General features: G+C 41.5%; 1 protein-coding gene across 15 annotated transcripts in view; it reads left to right on the forward strand.

The window, feature by feature from the left end:
• PCDH15 (protocadherin related 15) overlaps positions 1-13,600 on the forward strand; it is a 771,473-nt gene that overhangs the window by 272,204 nt on the left and 485,669 nt on the right. Inside the window, exon 1 of one of the 15 annotated variants that reach the window (XM_045024738.1) lies at positions 5,948-6,083. The exons of the other annotated variants lie outside the window; for them this stretch is intronic. Coding sequence (XP_044880673.1) covers positions 5,999-6,083 — 85 coding nt within the window. The 5' untranslated portion in view covers positions 5,948-5,998. Of the gene's footprint in view, positions 1-5,947; positions 6,084-13,600 lie in introns of those variants that run through there. 15 annotated transcript variants of the gene reach the window in all.

A 13,600-nucleotide genomic window follows, 5' to 3' on the forward strand; every position in this document is an offset into this window, starting at 1 on the left:
ATGCTGCTCCTCGAAGTGAAGCAGAATACACATGGAATTTGTCTGATTTTTTTTTTAAGTAAGGACATTTGGAAAGGCCCAATCACAATGTGTCCAATAATCTTGTTTTCTGAAATGAAGAAATCATAACATGGTGTCAGTTATCATTGATAAAAAAAAATCTGTGAGGCTGTTCATTTTCTGAGTTTCTTACAGACTCTAAAGTGCTCCACTCACAGCATTTTAATTTCTTAGGTAAGGACACTTAGTCTTTCACCTTTCTTTGTATTTCACAAAATTTGGGTTTCCTCTACATTTATAACCCTTATTTTCTCTGTAATGAAACATTTTAATGATATTTCCCCTTCCTCTGCTGACCATCATAGCAAGAGCAGAGGTACAGTCACCTTCACGTTTTTGTTTCTCACCCCACAGTCCACCCAACTGTAGCAGAAACTTCAGGGAAGCTTCTGGTGCTAAAAGTATTTCTCTTCTTATTTTTCCCATGTTTCAAATTTTCTAACTGATAAAAAGACTGTTAATCCGAGTGGGCCATGTTGTATCTCTTTCACCTATTCTTGTTGCAGTTGTGTTACCTTCATTAATTGTTTATAGCAAGTATCTTACTGGAAATGAGTCAAGTAAGAATGTTAGAATAGCTTGAAGACGTTTATCTTACTGGTGATGCTAGATTGTGAATTTTATTATCTCTGTAAGGAAAATGAATAACTTCACTTTTAAAATGTCTAACCTTTTCTGACTCTATCTGTTCCAATAGTTTTTGTGGTTTATGTAAGATAATTTTATTTAGCCTGTAGTTTTTTCTGTGTATTTCTGTGTCTTTGTACAGATGTACTAGTATTAGAGCCCCAGTTGAGCCCCAATTTTGGACTGTATTATGGAGAATTGATAGAGCCTCCATAGATGAGTCTGAGACCTTCTTTCTATTAGACGCCTGCTTCTGGCCGCTTTGGTGAAATCCTCCCCAAAATGGTATTTGCTCTATAGATTTTGCATCTAGGGGCCCTAGGTAACTTTTACCCAAATTTGAAGTGATTTAGAGAAACCATTTTGAGACATAGGAATCTGAAAAAGAGGTGGTTGATTTTTTTCACCATTCTTCTGATTAGAGCTTGCCAGAAACTGGATTTCCCATTTCCTGGGAAATTCTGAAACTGCAAAAAAAAAAAAAAAATCTAAAAATAATAATGAAATTTCCTAATTTCCTGTGGAACAGGAATTGCACAATTTCATTTAGAAAAGGTTGAAACAATATTTCACTTCAGCCTTTTCAAAGCATTTCAGAGCCCTGGCAGCCTACCAGGAAGCTTAGAGAATGATGGCTCCCAGGGTTTCCAGGCGACGGAGGAGCCTTAGAAGCCTGAGAGCCCTGTCTGTAGGACAAGTTATTAGGTGAGCTGCCCATCTTAGTGAAGACCTGTACTCGATGTATAGCTGCAGTATAAAGTAAAAAAGATGTTTCCTAAAGAATGGTATTGGGAATAATCCTTCAAATATTCTCTCTTTATATAAATCACTAGTCCAATCCTCATCTAGAATGCTGTATCCACAGTACTGGTCACTCCATCTTATTAAAGATATTGCAGAATTAGAGGGGATTCTGAAAAAAAATGACATGATTAGGAGCATGGGAAAAATCTCAGAGGTTGAAAAGATTGGGACTATTCTCCTTAGAAAGGACATGTCTAAGGAGGATGTGATAAAAGCTAACACAGAGAAGGGAGATCAAAAGCTTCTGTTCTCCCTGTCTCACAACACATGGGCATTTTATGAAATTGAAAGATAGGAAATTCAGAATGGATAAAAGGAAATGCTTATTCACTGAACACATAATTAGACTGTGGTACACGTTGCCACATGATTCCATTGAAGCCAAGAATTTAGTAAGTGCCAAGGAATGATTAGATGTTTATATGGATAACAATATCAGGAGTTATAATTATTAACACAAAATTATGGATAAAAACTTCATACTTCGGACAATCACTGACTATTGGGATTAGGATGAAACTTTTATGGGTTGGCAGATTATCCCACATCTGCCTACTGTGAGTTTGTTACATCTGCCTTTTAAGCATCTGTTACAGGCTGTAGTTTATTTAAAAATTGTGTTGGAATTGTAGACTGGCACTTTAATTTTATAAGGAATTTCCTGGCCTTTCTTGCAGGCTAGGAAAGTGTGTGATCAGTGTCTGTCTGGAAGGAGTCAGCTTCAAGCAAGGGGAGGGAGTTGTGCCTCTGTCTTAGGGAGCAAGCCCGTTTTCTCTCTCTTGCGTGTTATAATTCTGAATTTTAAGAAATAGTCATTTTACACTGCAGTCTTCCAGCAAGAATATCTATGCTTTTCTCTAGCTTCTCTGTGTGCATACTGTGAACATAATACAGGCCACAGACAGACAGAATGCTAGGCAAGGTGGACCATGGTCTGATCAAGTTTGGCAATTCCTGTCATGATATCTTGCTAAAATATTTTTAAATGCTGGAGAAGTTTGTTTTTATTTTACAATCTATAAACCAACCTCAAATCTACAATGAACCAGGCTTCCTGACTTCACTCCTGAGTGGGAGAGTGGTCTCACTTAGGGGACAGAAGTTGAAAGAACAAAAGTTAGAGAGAATGTGAGATTAGTGTTGGAAAAGGGCTGTAACTGGGAAGTGAAGTAGGAGGCTAATGAAAAAAGGGAGTGTCATGATCTAGCTACAAATAGAAGAGATGAAATGAGGGAGGGGCCTGAAATAAGGGGATCCTTCTTCTTAATTCCTTTCCTGTCCCAGACTTGTGCTGGGTGACTACTAAACCTGGCCATGAGAGGGAAGTACAAGAAGCAGCAAGGTTGGACGTGGGACAGATACTGGGATTAGAGAGCTGCACCTTCTCTCAATTTAGCAATACTAGTACATTCAATTCTCACTATGTAAGTAATCTATTTTAATGATTGGAAAAAGGCAAATATAGTGCCCATCTTTAAAAAAGGGAAGAAGGAGAACCCGGGGAACTACAGACTGGTCAGCCTCACCTCAGTCCCTGGAAAAATCATGGAGCAGGTCCTCAAGGAAACCATTTTGAAGCACTTGGAGGAGAGGAAGGTGAACAGGAACAGTCAACATGGATTCACCAAGGGCAAGTCATGTCTGACCAACCTGATTGCCTTCTATGATGAGATAACTGGCTCTGTGAATATGGGGAAAGCAGTGGATATGATATATCTTGACTTTAGCAAAGCTTTTGGTATGGTCTCCCACAGTATTCTTGCTAGCAAGTTAAAAAAGTATGCATTGGGTGAATGGACTATAAAGTAGATAGAAAGCTGGCTAGATTGTCAGGCTCAACAGGTAGTGATCAACGGCTCAATGTCTAGTTGGCAGCCAGTATCAAGCGGAGTGCCCCACGGGTCAATCCTTGGGCTGGTTTTGTTCATCATATTTATTAATGATATGGATGATGGGATGGATTGCATCCTCAGCAAGTTCGCAGATGACACTAAACTGGAGGGAGAGGTAGATACACTGGAGAGTAGGGATAGGGTCCAGACTGACCTAGACAAATTGGAGGATTGGGCCAAGAGGAATCTAATGAGGTTCAACAAGGACAACTGCAGAGTCCTGCACTTAGGACGGAAGAATCCCATGCACAGCTACAGGCTGGGGACCGACTGAATAAGCAGCCGTTCTACAGAAAAGGACCTGGGGATTACAATGGATGAGAAGTTGGATATGAGTCAGCAGTGTGTCCTTGTTACCAAAAAGGCTAACGATATGTTGGGCTGCATTAGTAAGAGCATTGCCAGCAGATCGAGGGAAGTGATTATTCTCCTCTATTTGGCACTGGTGAGGCCACATCTGGAGTATTGCATCCAGTCCCCCCCCCCACCTCCCCCCAAAGGATGTGGACAAATTGGAGAAAGTCCAGCAGAGGGCAACAAAAATGAGCAGGGGACTGGGGCACATGATTTACGAGGAGAGGCTGAGGGAACTGGGCTTGTTTAGTCTGCAGAAGAGAACAGTGAGGGGAGATTTGATAGCAGTCTTCAACTACCTGAAGGCGGGTTCCAGAGGGGATGGATCTTGGTTGTTCTCAATGGTGGTAGATGACAGAAGAAGGAGCAATGCTCTCAAGTTGCAGTGAGGGAGATCTAGGTTGGATATTAGGAAAAACTGTTTCAGTAGGAGGGTGGTAAAGCACTGGAATGGGTTACCTAGGGAGGTGGTGGAATCTCTATCCTTAGAGGTTTTTAAGGCCCGGCTTGACAAAGCCATGGCTGGGATGATTTAGTTGGTGTTTGTCCTGCTTTGAGCAGGGGGTTGGAGTAGATGACCTCCTGAGGTCTCTTCCAACCCTAATCTTCTATGATTCTATGATCTTTTTTTAAAAAAGGAACTCTTCATAACAGAGTGCAGTCTATTACAGTACTCTAGAGAAATGCATGACAATTATGACATTTGCAGTTAATCCTCAGATATGACTCTGAGGGTTTTGTTGAGATTTGGGGAAACATAATAATTGCAGGAGAGTTTGACAGCTTCTGTCACTTTCCATGGAGAGAGACATATTGCTAGAGCCCTGAAAATCTGCAGATACCTGCAGATGCGAATATCCATGGACCATGTTTGCAGATCACGGATTGGATGCAGATACAAATTTTGTATCTGGTAGGACAGTGGTTCCCAAACTTGTGCAGGGAAAGCCCCGGCGGGTCGGGCCAGTTTGTGTACCTGCTGCATCAGCAGGTTCAGCTGGTTGTGGCTCCCAGTGGCCCGCACCGCCTCCAGCAGCTCCCATTGGCCTGGAGCAGCGAACCGTGGCCACTGGGAGCCGCGGACATGGCAGGTACACAAATCGGCCCGGCCTGCCAGGGGCTTTCCCTGCACAAGTGGCGGAACAAGTTTGGGAACCACTGTGGTAGGGCTCTACATATTGCACCACTAAGTACCCTCTGGCAGGGATTCTCCCAACTTATGGCTACACCAGACACTGCTCCTCCCACTTGAAATTTGTTCTTCAATAGAGATAGGGCCTGTAGGAAAATTAATATTGCCCTGACTTTGGATGATCCATAAAGATAGCGTAGCATCCCATGGGGGCTGTGTATTTCTGTGTTTTGCCTTATAAAGGTGCACCACAGAATCTCAGTGCTAGACTTCTGAACAGCCCAAGGTTAAAGCAAGACCCCCTCAATTCTGAGTTATAAATATGCATACACTTTTTTTGCCATTTCACTTAGTCCTATTCCTTTCTGTGAAGGCTTGAGGTGCCCATTTTCTTCTGGAGCCACCCTTCCTTTTCTGTACAGTAAGAAGTAAAGGCTGCTGAAGATATTTAACTTTAAAGAGGTACAAAATGTAATGAAAGGACAACATTCTAGATAGCTCAGTTTGGGATAAGATATTGTTATATATCCCTTTTGTGTTGCCACCTCCACTTTTAGAGATGTGCCTGGCAAGTATCTCAAGGTACTGTACTCTTAATTCTTGTGTAGAGAATATAGTAGTTCAATATGTGTGTTTATAGTATCATATTTTATTTCTTATATGAGTGTGTTACCTTGAGCTTAAGTAAAGGCAGAACAGAGTTCACAATACGCTTTCTGTAAATAGGTTTTTCATTTTCCATTGATTTTCAGCTTATTTCTATTCAGTTCACCCTGCATTACTGAAATACATCTTCAAATGTGAAGCTATAGAGTATATGATGCAGGTATAGCTGTGAAAACTATATAGAATGTCAAAGTAAGCAACTGACAGCTCAGTTAATCCACTTACTACTATTTTTAATAGAAAAATCCCTGCTTTCAAATCATTTTGTGATCAATGGAACTCAGAATAAAGTTAAGGCAGCTCGTATGTGTATTTGCTCTTTTTTAACAGAAACCAGGAGCATTGCTGCTTGTTGTGTAAACACTGCTCAGGGCTCATTGAATGATGAAGTTTGCAATAGAAGGAATTGGAATCGTGCCAGGTGCAACTCATATTCTGTAGCTAATGCTAATGTTCTGTACAAATGGATTACCGGAACTACTTCAACAGATGGCAGAATGCCATTCCAAGAGCTTCCTCTGCACTTTTTCCTCCTCCTTTCTATCCTGGTTAGTAGTGGATAAATTTAGGAAAAGCACTGGGAAGCAGGTTCTCCTTTCTGTGAACAGCAGACAGAGAGATTTCACAGCTTTACGTATTTCTGATCGCCAAGAGCAATGCTCAATTAGAGCTGCACCATTTCACTGCCAGCAGATCATTTTTCCCATCCTCTATCACCAAATAGGAGGGCAATTTTTATTTTAATTAATGACAATATTTTAAAACCTCTTTGTCTTTATGATTCTTTGAGGCTGGTCTTCCACCCTACATAAATGAGATCCTGCCACATGGTATCTGTATCATACTTATGCTTCCTCATAGGTGGGAGGGTTTACTCTGCTAAAATTGGCGTAACTGGGCTTTCCTGAATTATTTCTTCAGACTTCAGTTTGCCTGCTAAAATGAGTGGTTATTGCTAGTGTACAGTCTTAGTTGATTGGGTTCATACTTCGTGGTGTTGCTACTTGTAAACTCTTGGTATGTGATACAGAGTAGCTTTCTGTAGGAGTCATGATAATTGAGAAGGGTGAATTACTGTAGTTGGTTTAAAAAAATGTACTCAATATATAATAAGCCTTCTTGTAAAATTAAATTTTTGATGATGGGTTGTTTGTTTGTTTTTTTCAGTGAAATTCAGACTTGAGTTTAGGTAGAAGGGTATATATTTTAAAGATAAGACTTCCTCACTTCACATGAATTAAGAATATGATGCAGAAGATTTCTGTTGACTTCACTGGGCTTTGACTCACTCTAACATAAATGCATAAAAGAAAGAGAATGCTCTTCAATACTCAGAACAAGAAATGTTGTGTTAGAGCAGGGGCGGGCAAACTTTTTGGCCTGAGGGCTGCATCAAGTTTCAGAAATTGTATGGATGGCCGGTTAGGGGAGGCTGCGCCTCCCCAAACAGGCAGGCATGGTCCGGCCCCTGGCCCCTATCTGACCCACCCTGCTTCTCACCCCTGACAGCCCCCTGGGACTCCTGCCCCATCCCCCCCGTTCCCTGATGGCCCCCCTGGAACCCTGCCCCATCCCCCCTGCTCCCTGACCGCCCCCGGACCCCCTGACCCTAACTGCCCCCCACCACTCCATCCAACCCCCCTCTCCTTCCTGACTGCCTCCCAGGACCCCTGCCCCATCCAACCACCCCTTCTCCCTGACTGCCCCTGGACCCCCTGCCCCTAATTGCCCCTTGCCCCTAACTGCCCTCCACCACTGCATCCAACACCCTCTCTCCTTTTTGACTGCCCTCCCACCCCTGCCCCATCCAACCACCTCTTCTCCCTGTCCACTGACTGCCTCCAGAGCCCCCATCCCTGACTGCCCCCAGCCGCCCCATCCAACCCCTCCTCTCATTCCTGACTGCCCCCCTGGTATCCCTGCCCCATCCACCCCCCCCTGCTCCCTGACCGCCCCCGGGACCCCTGCCCCCATTCAACCTCCCTGTTCCCCTGCCCCCTATCCGCACCCCTGGCCCTGACCACCCCCCAAACTCCCTTGCCCTCTATCCAACCCCCATCCCCCGCTCCCTGCCCCCTTATCGTGCTGCACAGAGCACCAGGTCAGGCCGGGCTCTGCAGCGGCGCTGCCGCAGGAGCTCGCCGCCCAGAGGGGGAGGGGCCGGGGGTTAGCCTCCTGGGCCAGAAGCTCAAGGGCTGGGGAGAACGGTCCCATGGGCCAGATGTGGGCCGCAGGCTGTAGTTTGCCCACCTCCGTGTTAGAGGCTTATACATATAGCTCATTCTGATTCATTGAAATTTGCTCTGCAGTTTCAGTTATATGTTCTTCCTCACTTTTTGCTACAAACTCCTTTATACTGTTGCTATGAAGTGTTAAACATCTCACAGGTGCCTATATTTTATTTACATGCTCTTGTCTAGTACTTAAGCCATGATCTAGCCCCAAGAGCTATACAAGTGGCCTTCAGCTGCATAGTTCTTAGCGGAGGATAGGTGCTATAGCTTGTATGATATACCAGCTTCTGTATCAAAGTGGGTTGCTTTGAGATGAGATACTGTATAAATAATACAGATAATGTATACCTAATTATTAACATCTGTTTATCAAGAGCCATTTATCATTATCATTGATAAACAGATGATAATAATTAGGTATACATTATCTGCATAATTAGGTATACATTATCTTCAAGAGCCGTGAAGTGTACCAGTCAACTCATAGTGGGGCAGATCCTCATAGCTCCATTGACTTCAGTTCATCCACACGAGCTAAAGATCTGCCCATTGACTTCTAGAATTGTCATCAGTAACCCCTGGAGTATCTTCTTCATTTTTAATGATAAATTTTAAGATATTGCGGTGGTTAATATACAAAAGATGAGTCAAGGCATTATCTTTAAATTACATAAAAAATAACTGTCAAGAACCTCATAATGAATCTAAATGCAAAATGTCTATTTTCCCCCATTTAAATGTCTTATGAATTAGCTTCCTAAGGTCAATAGGAGATTTGCTTCTGTGTTTATGGTATATTCACAGAAAATGTTGATTTCCTGGAATCGTATATAGTATTTCCATAAACACACACTACCTTTCTCACTAATAATCATTCCTTCTCTGGCTAATCCATTCAAGTTTCAAACTGCTGGGTGTCAGTGGCAGGGGTTCCTTACTCAGTATCCCAATATATTTATTTTGCAAGTTACAAAACCAGCTTTTCTTTCTTAGCCCTCTTCTTAAATGATGAAAGTGCAAACAGTGTTACATATACAATGTTCTCATCTTACCTCCAAAGTTGTTGCTTTGTCAAGGTGGGTGAGGTAATATTGGACCTACTTCAGTTGTTGATAGAGACAAGCTTGCACAGAGCTTTTCCTCGGGCCTCTGTGTAACCTCAAAAGCACGTCTCTCTCTCCAACAGAAGTTGGTCCAAAATAAAAGATATTACCTCACCCACCGTATGTCTCTAATCTACTGATACCAACATGGCTATAACACCGCATATTTACTTTGTCAAATCAGTTTCCCTTTCTAAACATACACACAAGAACACAGATAAGGGAAGCTTGGAGAAGAGAAAAGGAAGCAGGGGAATTTGCTAGTGCTCCTTAAATGGTCTAATGGTAGGCATGGGATTGTTTAGCCTCAGGGTAGAGCTGTGGCAGGGTAGAGAGTGGACAGGTTCCCTGGTCCATCTAGGTTAGGTTGAAAAATTGGATTGGATTCCCTTGGAATTTTGAGAAATTCCAAGGGAAGGGTCCATAGGTCTTAATTTTATTAGTCTTACATCTGTAACTAGATCATACTTGTTGGCTCGATTGCTATAGCTAAACTCAGTTTGATTCTCAGTCATGTAGCAGCTTCTACAGGGATGAGTGCTTAGAAATTCTGATAGTAGAACCACAAGTGTTACTCATTCCAATTTCACCTCTTGTGGTTGGCTGGTCAATGTTTTCTTTTTTCCCATCATCTATATTTATTACATAAATTCAGTCCAGCCTTGTATCCTTTACTTCAACTTGTAAAAGTAGCCTCCTAATCCACTGGAGTGAATTCATATGATATACTGCACATCTACCAATGTGGTATATGCCACCATGTGCCAGCAGTGCCCCTCTGCCAAGTACATTGGCCAAACCAGACAGTCCCTACGCAAAAGAATAAATGGACACAAATCAGACATCAAGAATTGTAACATTCAAAAACCAGTAGAGGAGCACTTCAATTTCCCTGGACACTCAATAACTTAAAAGCGGCCATTCTTCAACCAAAAAAACTTCAAAAACAGACTTCAACGAGAAACAGCAGAACTGGAATTAATTTGCAAACTTTACACCATCAAATTACGCCTGAATAAAGACTGGGAGTGGCTGGGTCACTACAAAAAATAATTTTCCTTCTGTTGATACTCACACCTTCTTGTCGTCTGTAGGGAATGGGCCAAATCCACCATGATTGAATTGGCCTCATTAGCACTGACCCCCCACTTGGTAAGGCAACTCTCATCTTTTCATGTGCTGTATATTTATACCTGCTTACTGTATTTTTCACTCCATGCATCTAATGAAGCGGGTTGTAGCCCACGAAAGCTTATGCCCAAATAAATTTGTTAGTCTCTAAGGTGCCACAAGGACTCTGTGTTGTTTTTGCATATTTCCTGATACTTTTTCCTTTAGCCATACCGAGGCTAAATGAAATAGGTTTGGGCTTTAAATGCATAAAAAGGTTGCTTAAATGCAATAACTTATGGCTGTGGCAATGACAGTAATTCAGTTGTGTCTACATATTCTCTTTATTATAATAAAAGAATGTTGAATTTTCAGCTGCACAAAACTTGGTGTAATTTGGTTTCTAGAAATTTGTGCCAAACCTTTTCCCTCAGGCTTTGCTCCATGTATAGCATTTCCCATTAAAGTTTATCTGATAGATTAGGGTTCAAGAGAATCCTCAAAAAGTGAAAAGGCAAGTTAGCTGAAACAACTCAGTTTCAGTTGTCTTCTTCTGAATCAATGGCACGTTTGCTATCCTCAGCAAACCCTGCCAGAGATGCTGAAATGTCCTAAAGGTTTCATATGACTGATGGTAAAATAATAGTTCACAAACAGAGCTCCATTGACTTCATTTGGCTTTGGGTTAGGGCCAACAAAAATTTCTTATGCTTAAACTCATTCATAACAATTTTGCAGTAATGTCATATGGAAGTTTATTTTTGCTTCAATGTTTCCTTCGTATATTCCCACTAATAAAAACCTGTTAACCTAAAATTATGGTGGTTCAGGTGTGTTGCTATACAGAAATACACACATTAAACATTAAATAAATAATAAATTAAGTCAACATTCACATCTGACACAATACCATTCTACAAGTAGCCTACTACCAACACAACACTCAACCACATTAATACCCTTTCCCATACATTCCCTGTCATGGTTATAGGACTGATTGCACCCATTTCCTTTCTGTTCTTTCTGTCGGCCCCCTTCTGGTGTTAGGCCTTGTGCCCTCCTTCCCAGTCTTGGAGTGGAACTATGCCATTCTCCTACTCTAAGGCCTGGGCTACACTAGTGTGGGGGGTTCGAACTAAGATATGCAACTTCACCTATGCTATTCATGTAGCTGAAGTCGAAGTATCTTAGTTCAATTTACCTGGCTGTCCTCACGGCAGCGAGTTGACTGCCACAGCGCCTTGGTCAACTCCGCTTACTCCTTCTGCCAAGGTGGAGTACGGGCGTCGATTAGCGGGTAGCATAGACATACCCTTAGACTGGGATCAGAGTCCAATATCCCATCTTTGCCAACCACTTATTATTGTGCAGGTCTTACTTGACACCTGCTTTTTTCATTTTGGAACACATGACCAGTGAGATACATTGATGAACAGCCTTCTTAAAACAAGTAGGTTTATCAGCAAATAGAACCATGCATAAGAGAAAATGATTTTAAAACAACAAATATCATACGTGCATATTAGACTCATCTAATCCTATGCTTTTCTACAAGATAAGTTATTTGTCTTCCATGTTGAGTTACAGGAACAGAACATATCCAATATACATGACTGAAGCAAGCCCAGGAGCTCTTGAGATCCAGAGAATGTTTCCCCCTCTTAGAAGCATTTCCCCCTCTTAGAAGAAACTCCTTTTTCTCAAAGCTCCATCTCCCTCTGTATGCATGACCCCATTTACTTAATACGTTAATGGCTTTTGTTTCTAGGGTGTAGGTAAGAAGTATTCCTTTTGCCTCAAACTGTTTCTTTTGCTGTCAGGCAGCCAGGCCATTCAAGTAAAAAGGTCCATCTGGTTGCTCCATTGTTTGGCAGTTAGTTCTATTGAGCCTTCATGACTTGTAATCACAGGCCTTGTGACTGTAGGAGGGTGTGCTCCAGTTGTCTGTTTCGCCAGTGTTCCAACCTTCCTTCGCAGAAATCCCATACCGCAGACACCTTTGGGGTACAGACCAGTAATCATTATGAAACTGCATGACATTCATCACCTTCCCACTTTCATACCAGAGCTTTCAGGGCACATGCTAAGGCACTAAAATCCCACACACAAATCTAATTACAGCCTTCTAGCACTATATTTTTAATGTAATGATTTAGAAATTCCAGTCTTACCATCTCCACATACCATCCACAAGACAGAATGGGTAAGTTACATAAAAATCAGTGGACTACTCTGATTTATTGAAATACTAGACTGCTTTTAAGTTTGAGCATTGCAGTTCTGTTTTTTTGATGTGCACAAAAAAACCCCACCAAAAACAAAAAAACACCTTAGACTAATCATGTAAGCTACTTGCAAACTAGTGCATTCTGGAAATATTTCTGCCTCTCTACATGAACTTATAGAAACATAGCATAGAAACTGTCATTTCATGTTGTATCAAAATCTTTTCTGTGTCTTTAGATTTATTGTCAATAGGTTATCTTCTTGGCATTTTAGCCTAAGGACAAAAGTGGGCTGTGTGCACCTAAAATGATTAAACACTTTAAGGAACAGAAATTCAATGTTAGAATCTTAATAAGATACAAAGATAATACTATAATGATAGATATTAAAAGGCTTATTTTCAAATGTTTATAATTTAGCAAGAAATCTCAAATGCCTTTATCGTGGATTTATATAAAAATGCAAAATGAAAGTTTCTTTTAAGAACATAGGAATTGCCATAATAGAACATGCCAAAGACCAAACAGCTCCAATAGTGGGCAATGCTGGGTGCCTTAAAAAATCTAAAATCAAATCATGTGGTTTTAAAGGACTTTGTATCTAGCAGACAAATGTATAACAAGATTGAGTAGCTTCAAACTGGAAGTAAGATGCAAATATTTAACAGTTGTCATCATTATTATCTCCTTTGTCAAAGGCCAAGGTTGAGTAGGTCTGATTTCTGTAGGTTTCTTGGCTTAGGCAAATGCATGGACTGCCAACCACCTCAAGTGTAAAATTTTCAATAGTGAGGGCAGTTAATCTTTGTTACTGTTAATCAAATGGAGTAAATTCTCCATCACCTGGATTCAATTAATTAAGTTATGCACACTAGCTGCTAACTAGGTAGAACTATTAGGCAATAATTTAACCAAAAGAGAAAGAAAGGGGGGGGGGGGGAAAGAGTGAAAACAGATTATCTGTGCTAGACTAATGTATGATACTAATTGAATGCCCCAGAAATGCTGCACAATAGAGGGGATAATTGCAGTGCTTTTATTTTGTAGGGTCTCGTTTTTTATTTCTTTATGCTACAATTTGTTTTTCTCTTATGGGTCTCCACAAAAAATGAAATCTTTCCATGGATATTGTATCTATGTCTACACTGCAGTGTAAATCCAGGCTTGGAACACATAATCAAGCCTAATCTCCCCCCCCCCCCTTCTGTCTCTATACACATTGTGCTAACACAGGGCTGAGACCCAGAGCCCCAGCACCCTACGGGGATGAAGGGCCCAAGCCTAAGTCAAGCTGACACCCAGGGTTCAAACACTTTTCCTTTGCAGTGTGAAGGCAGCCCCACTGGATTGCCAAAAATATCCCCCAATCTGAAGGGCCAACTTATTTTCTCTT

Source organism: Mauremys mutica, chromosome 7 (assembly GCF_020497125.1).
Source record: "Mauremys mutica isolate MM-2020 ecotype Southern chromosome 7, ASM2049712v1, whole genome shotgun sequence".
NCBI lineage: Eukaryota > Metazoa > Chordata > Testudines > Geoemydidae > Mauremys > Mauremys mutica.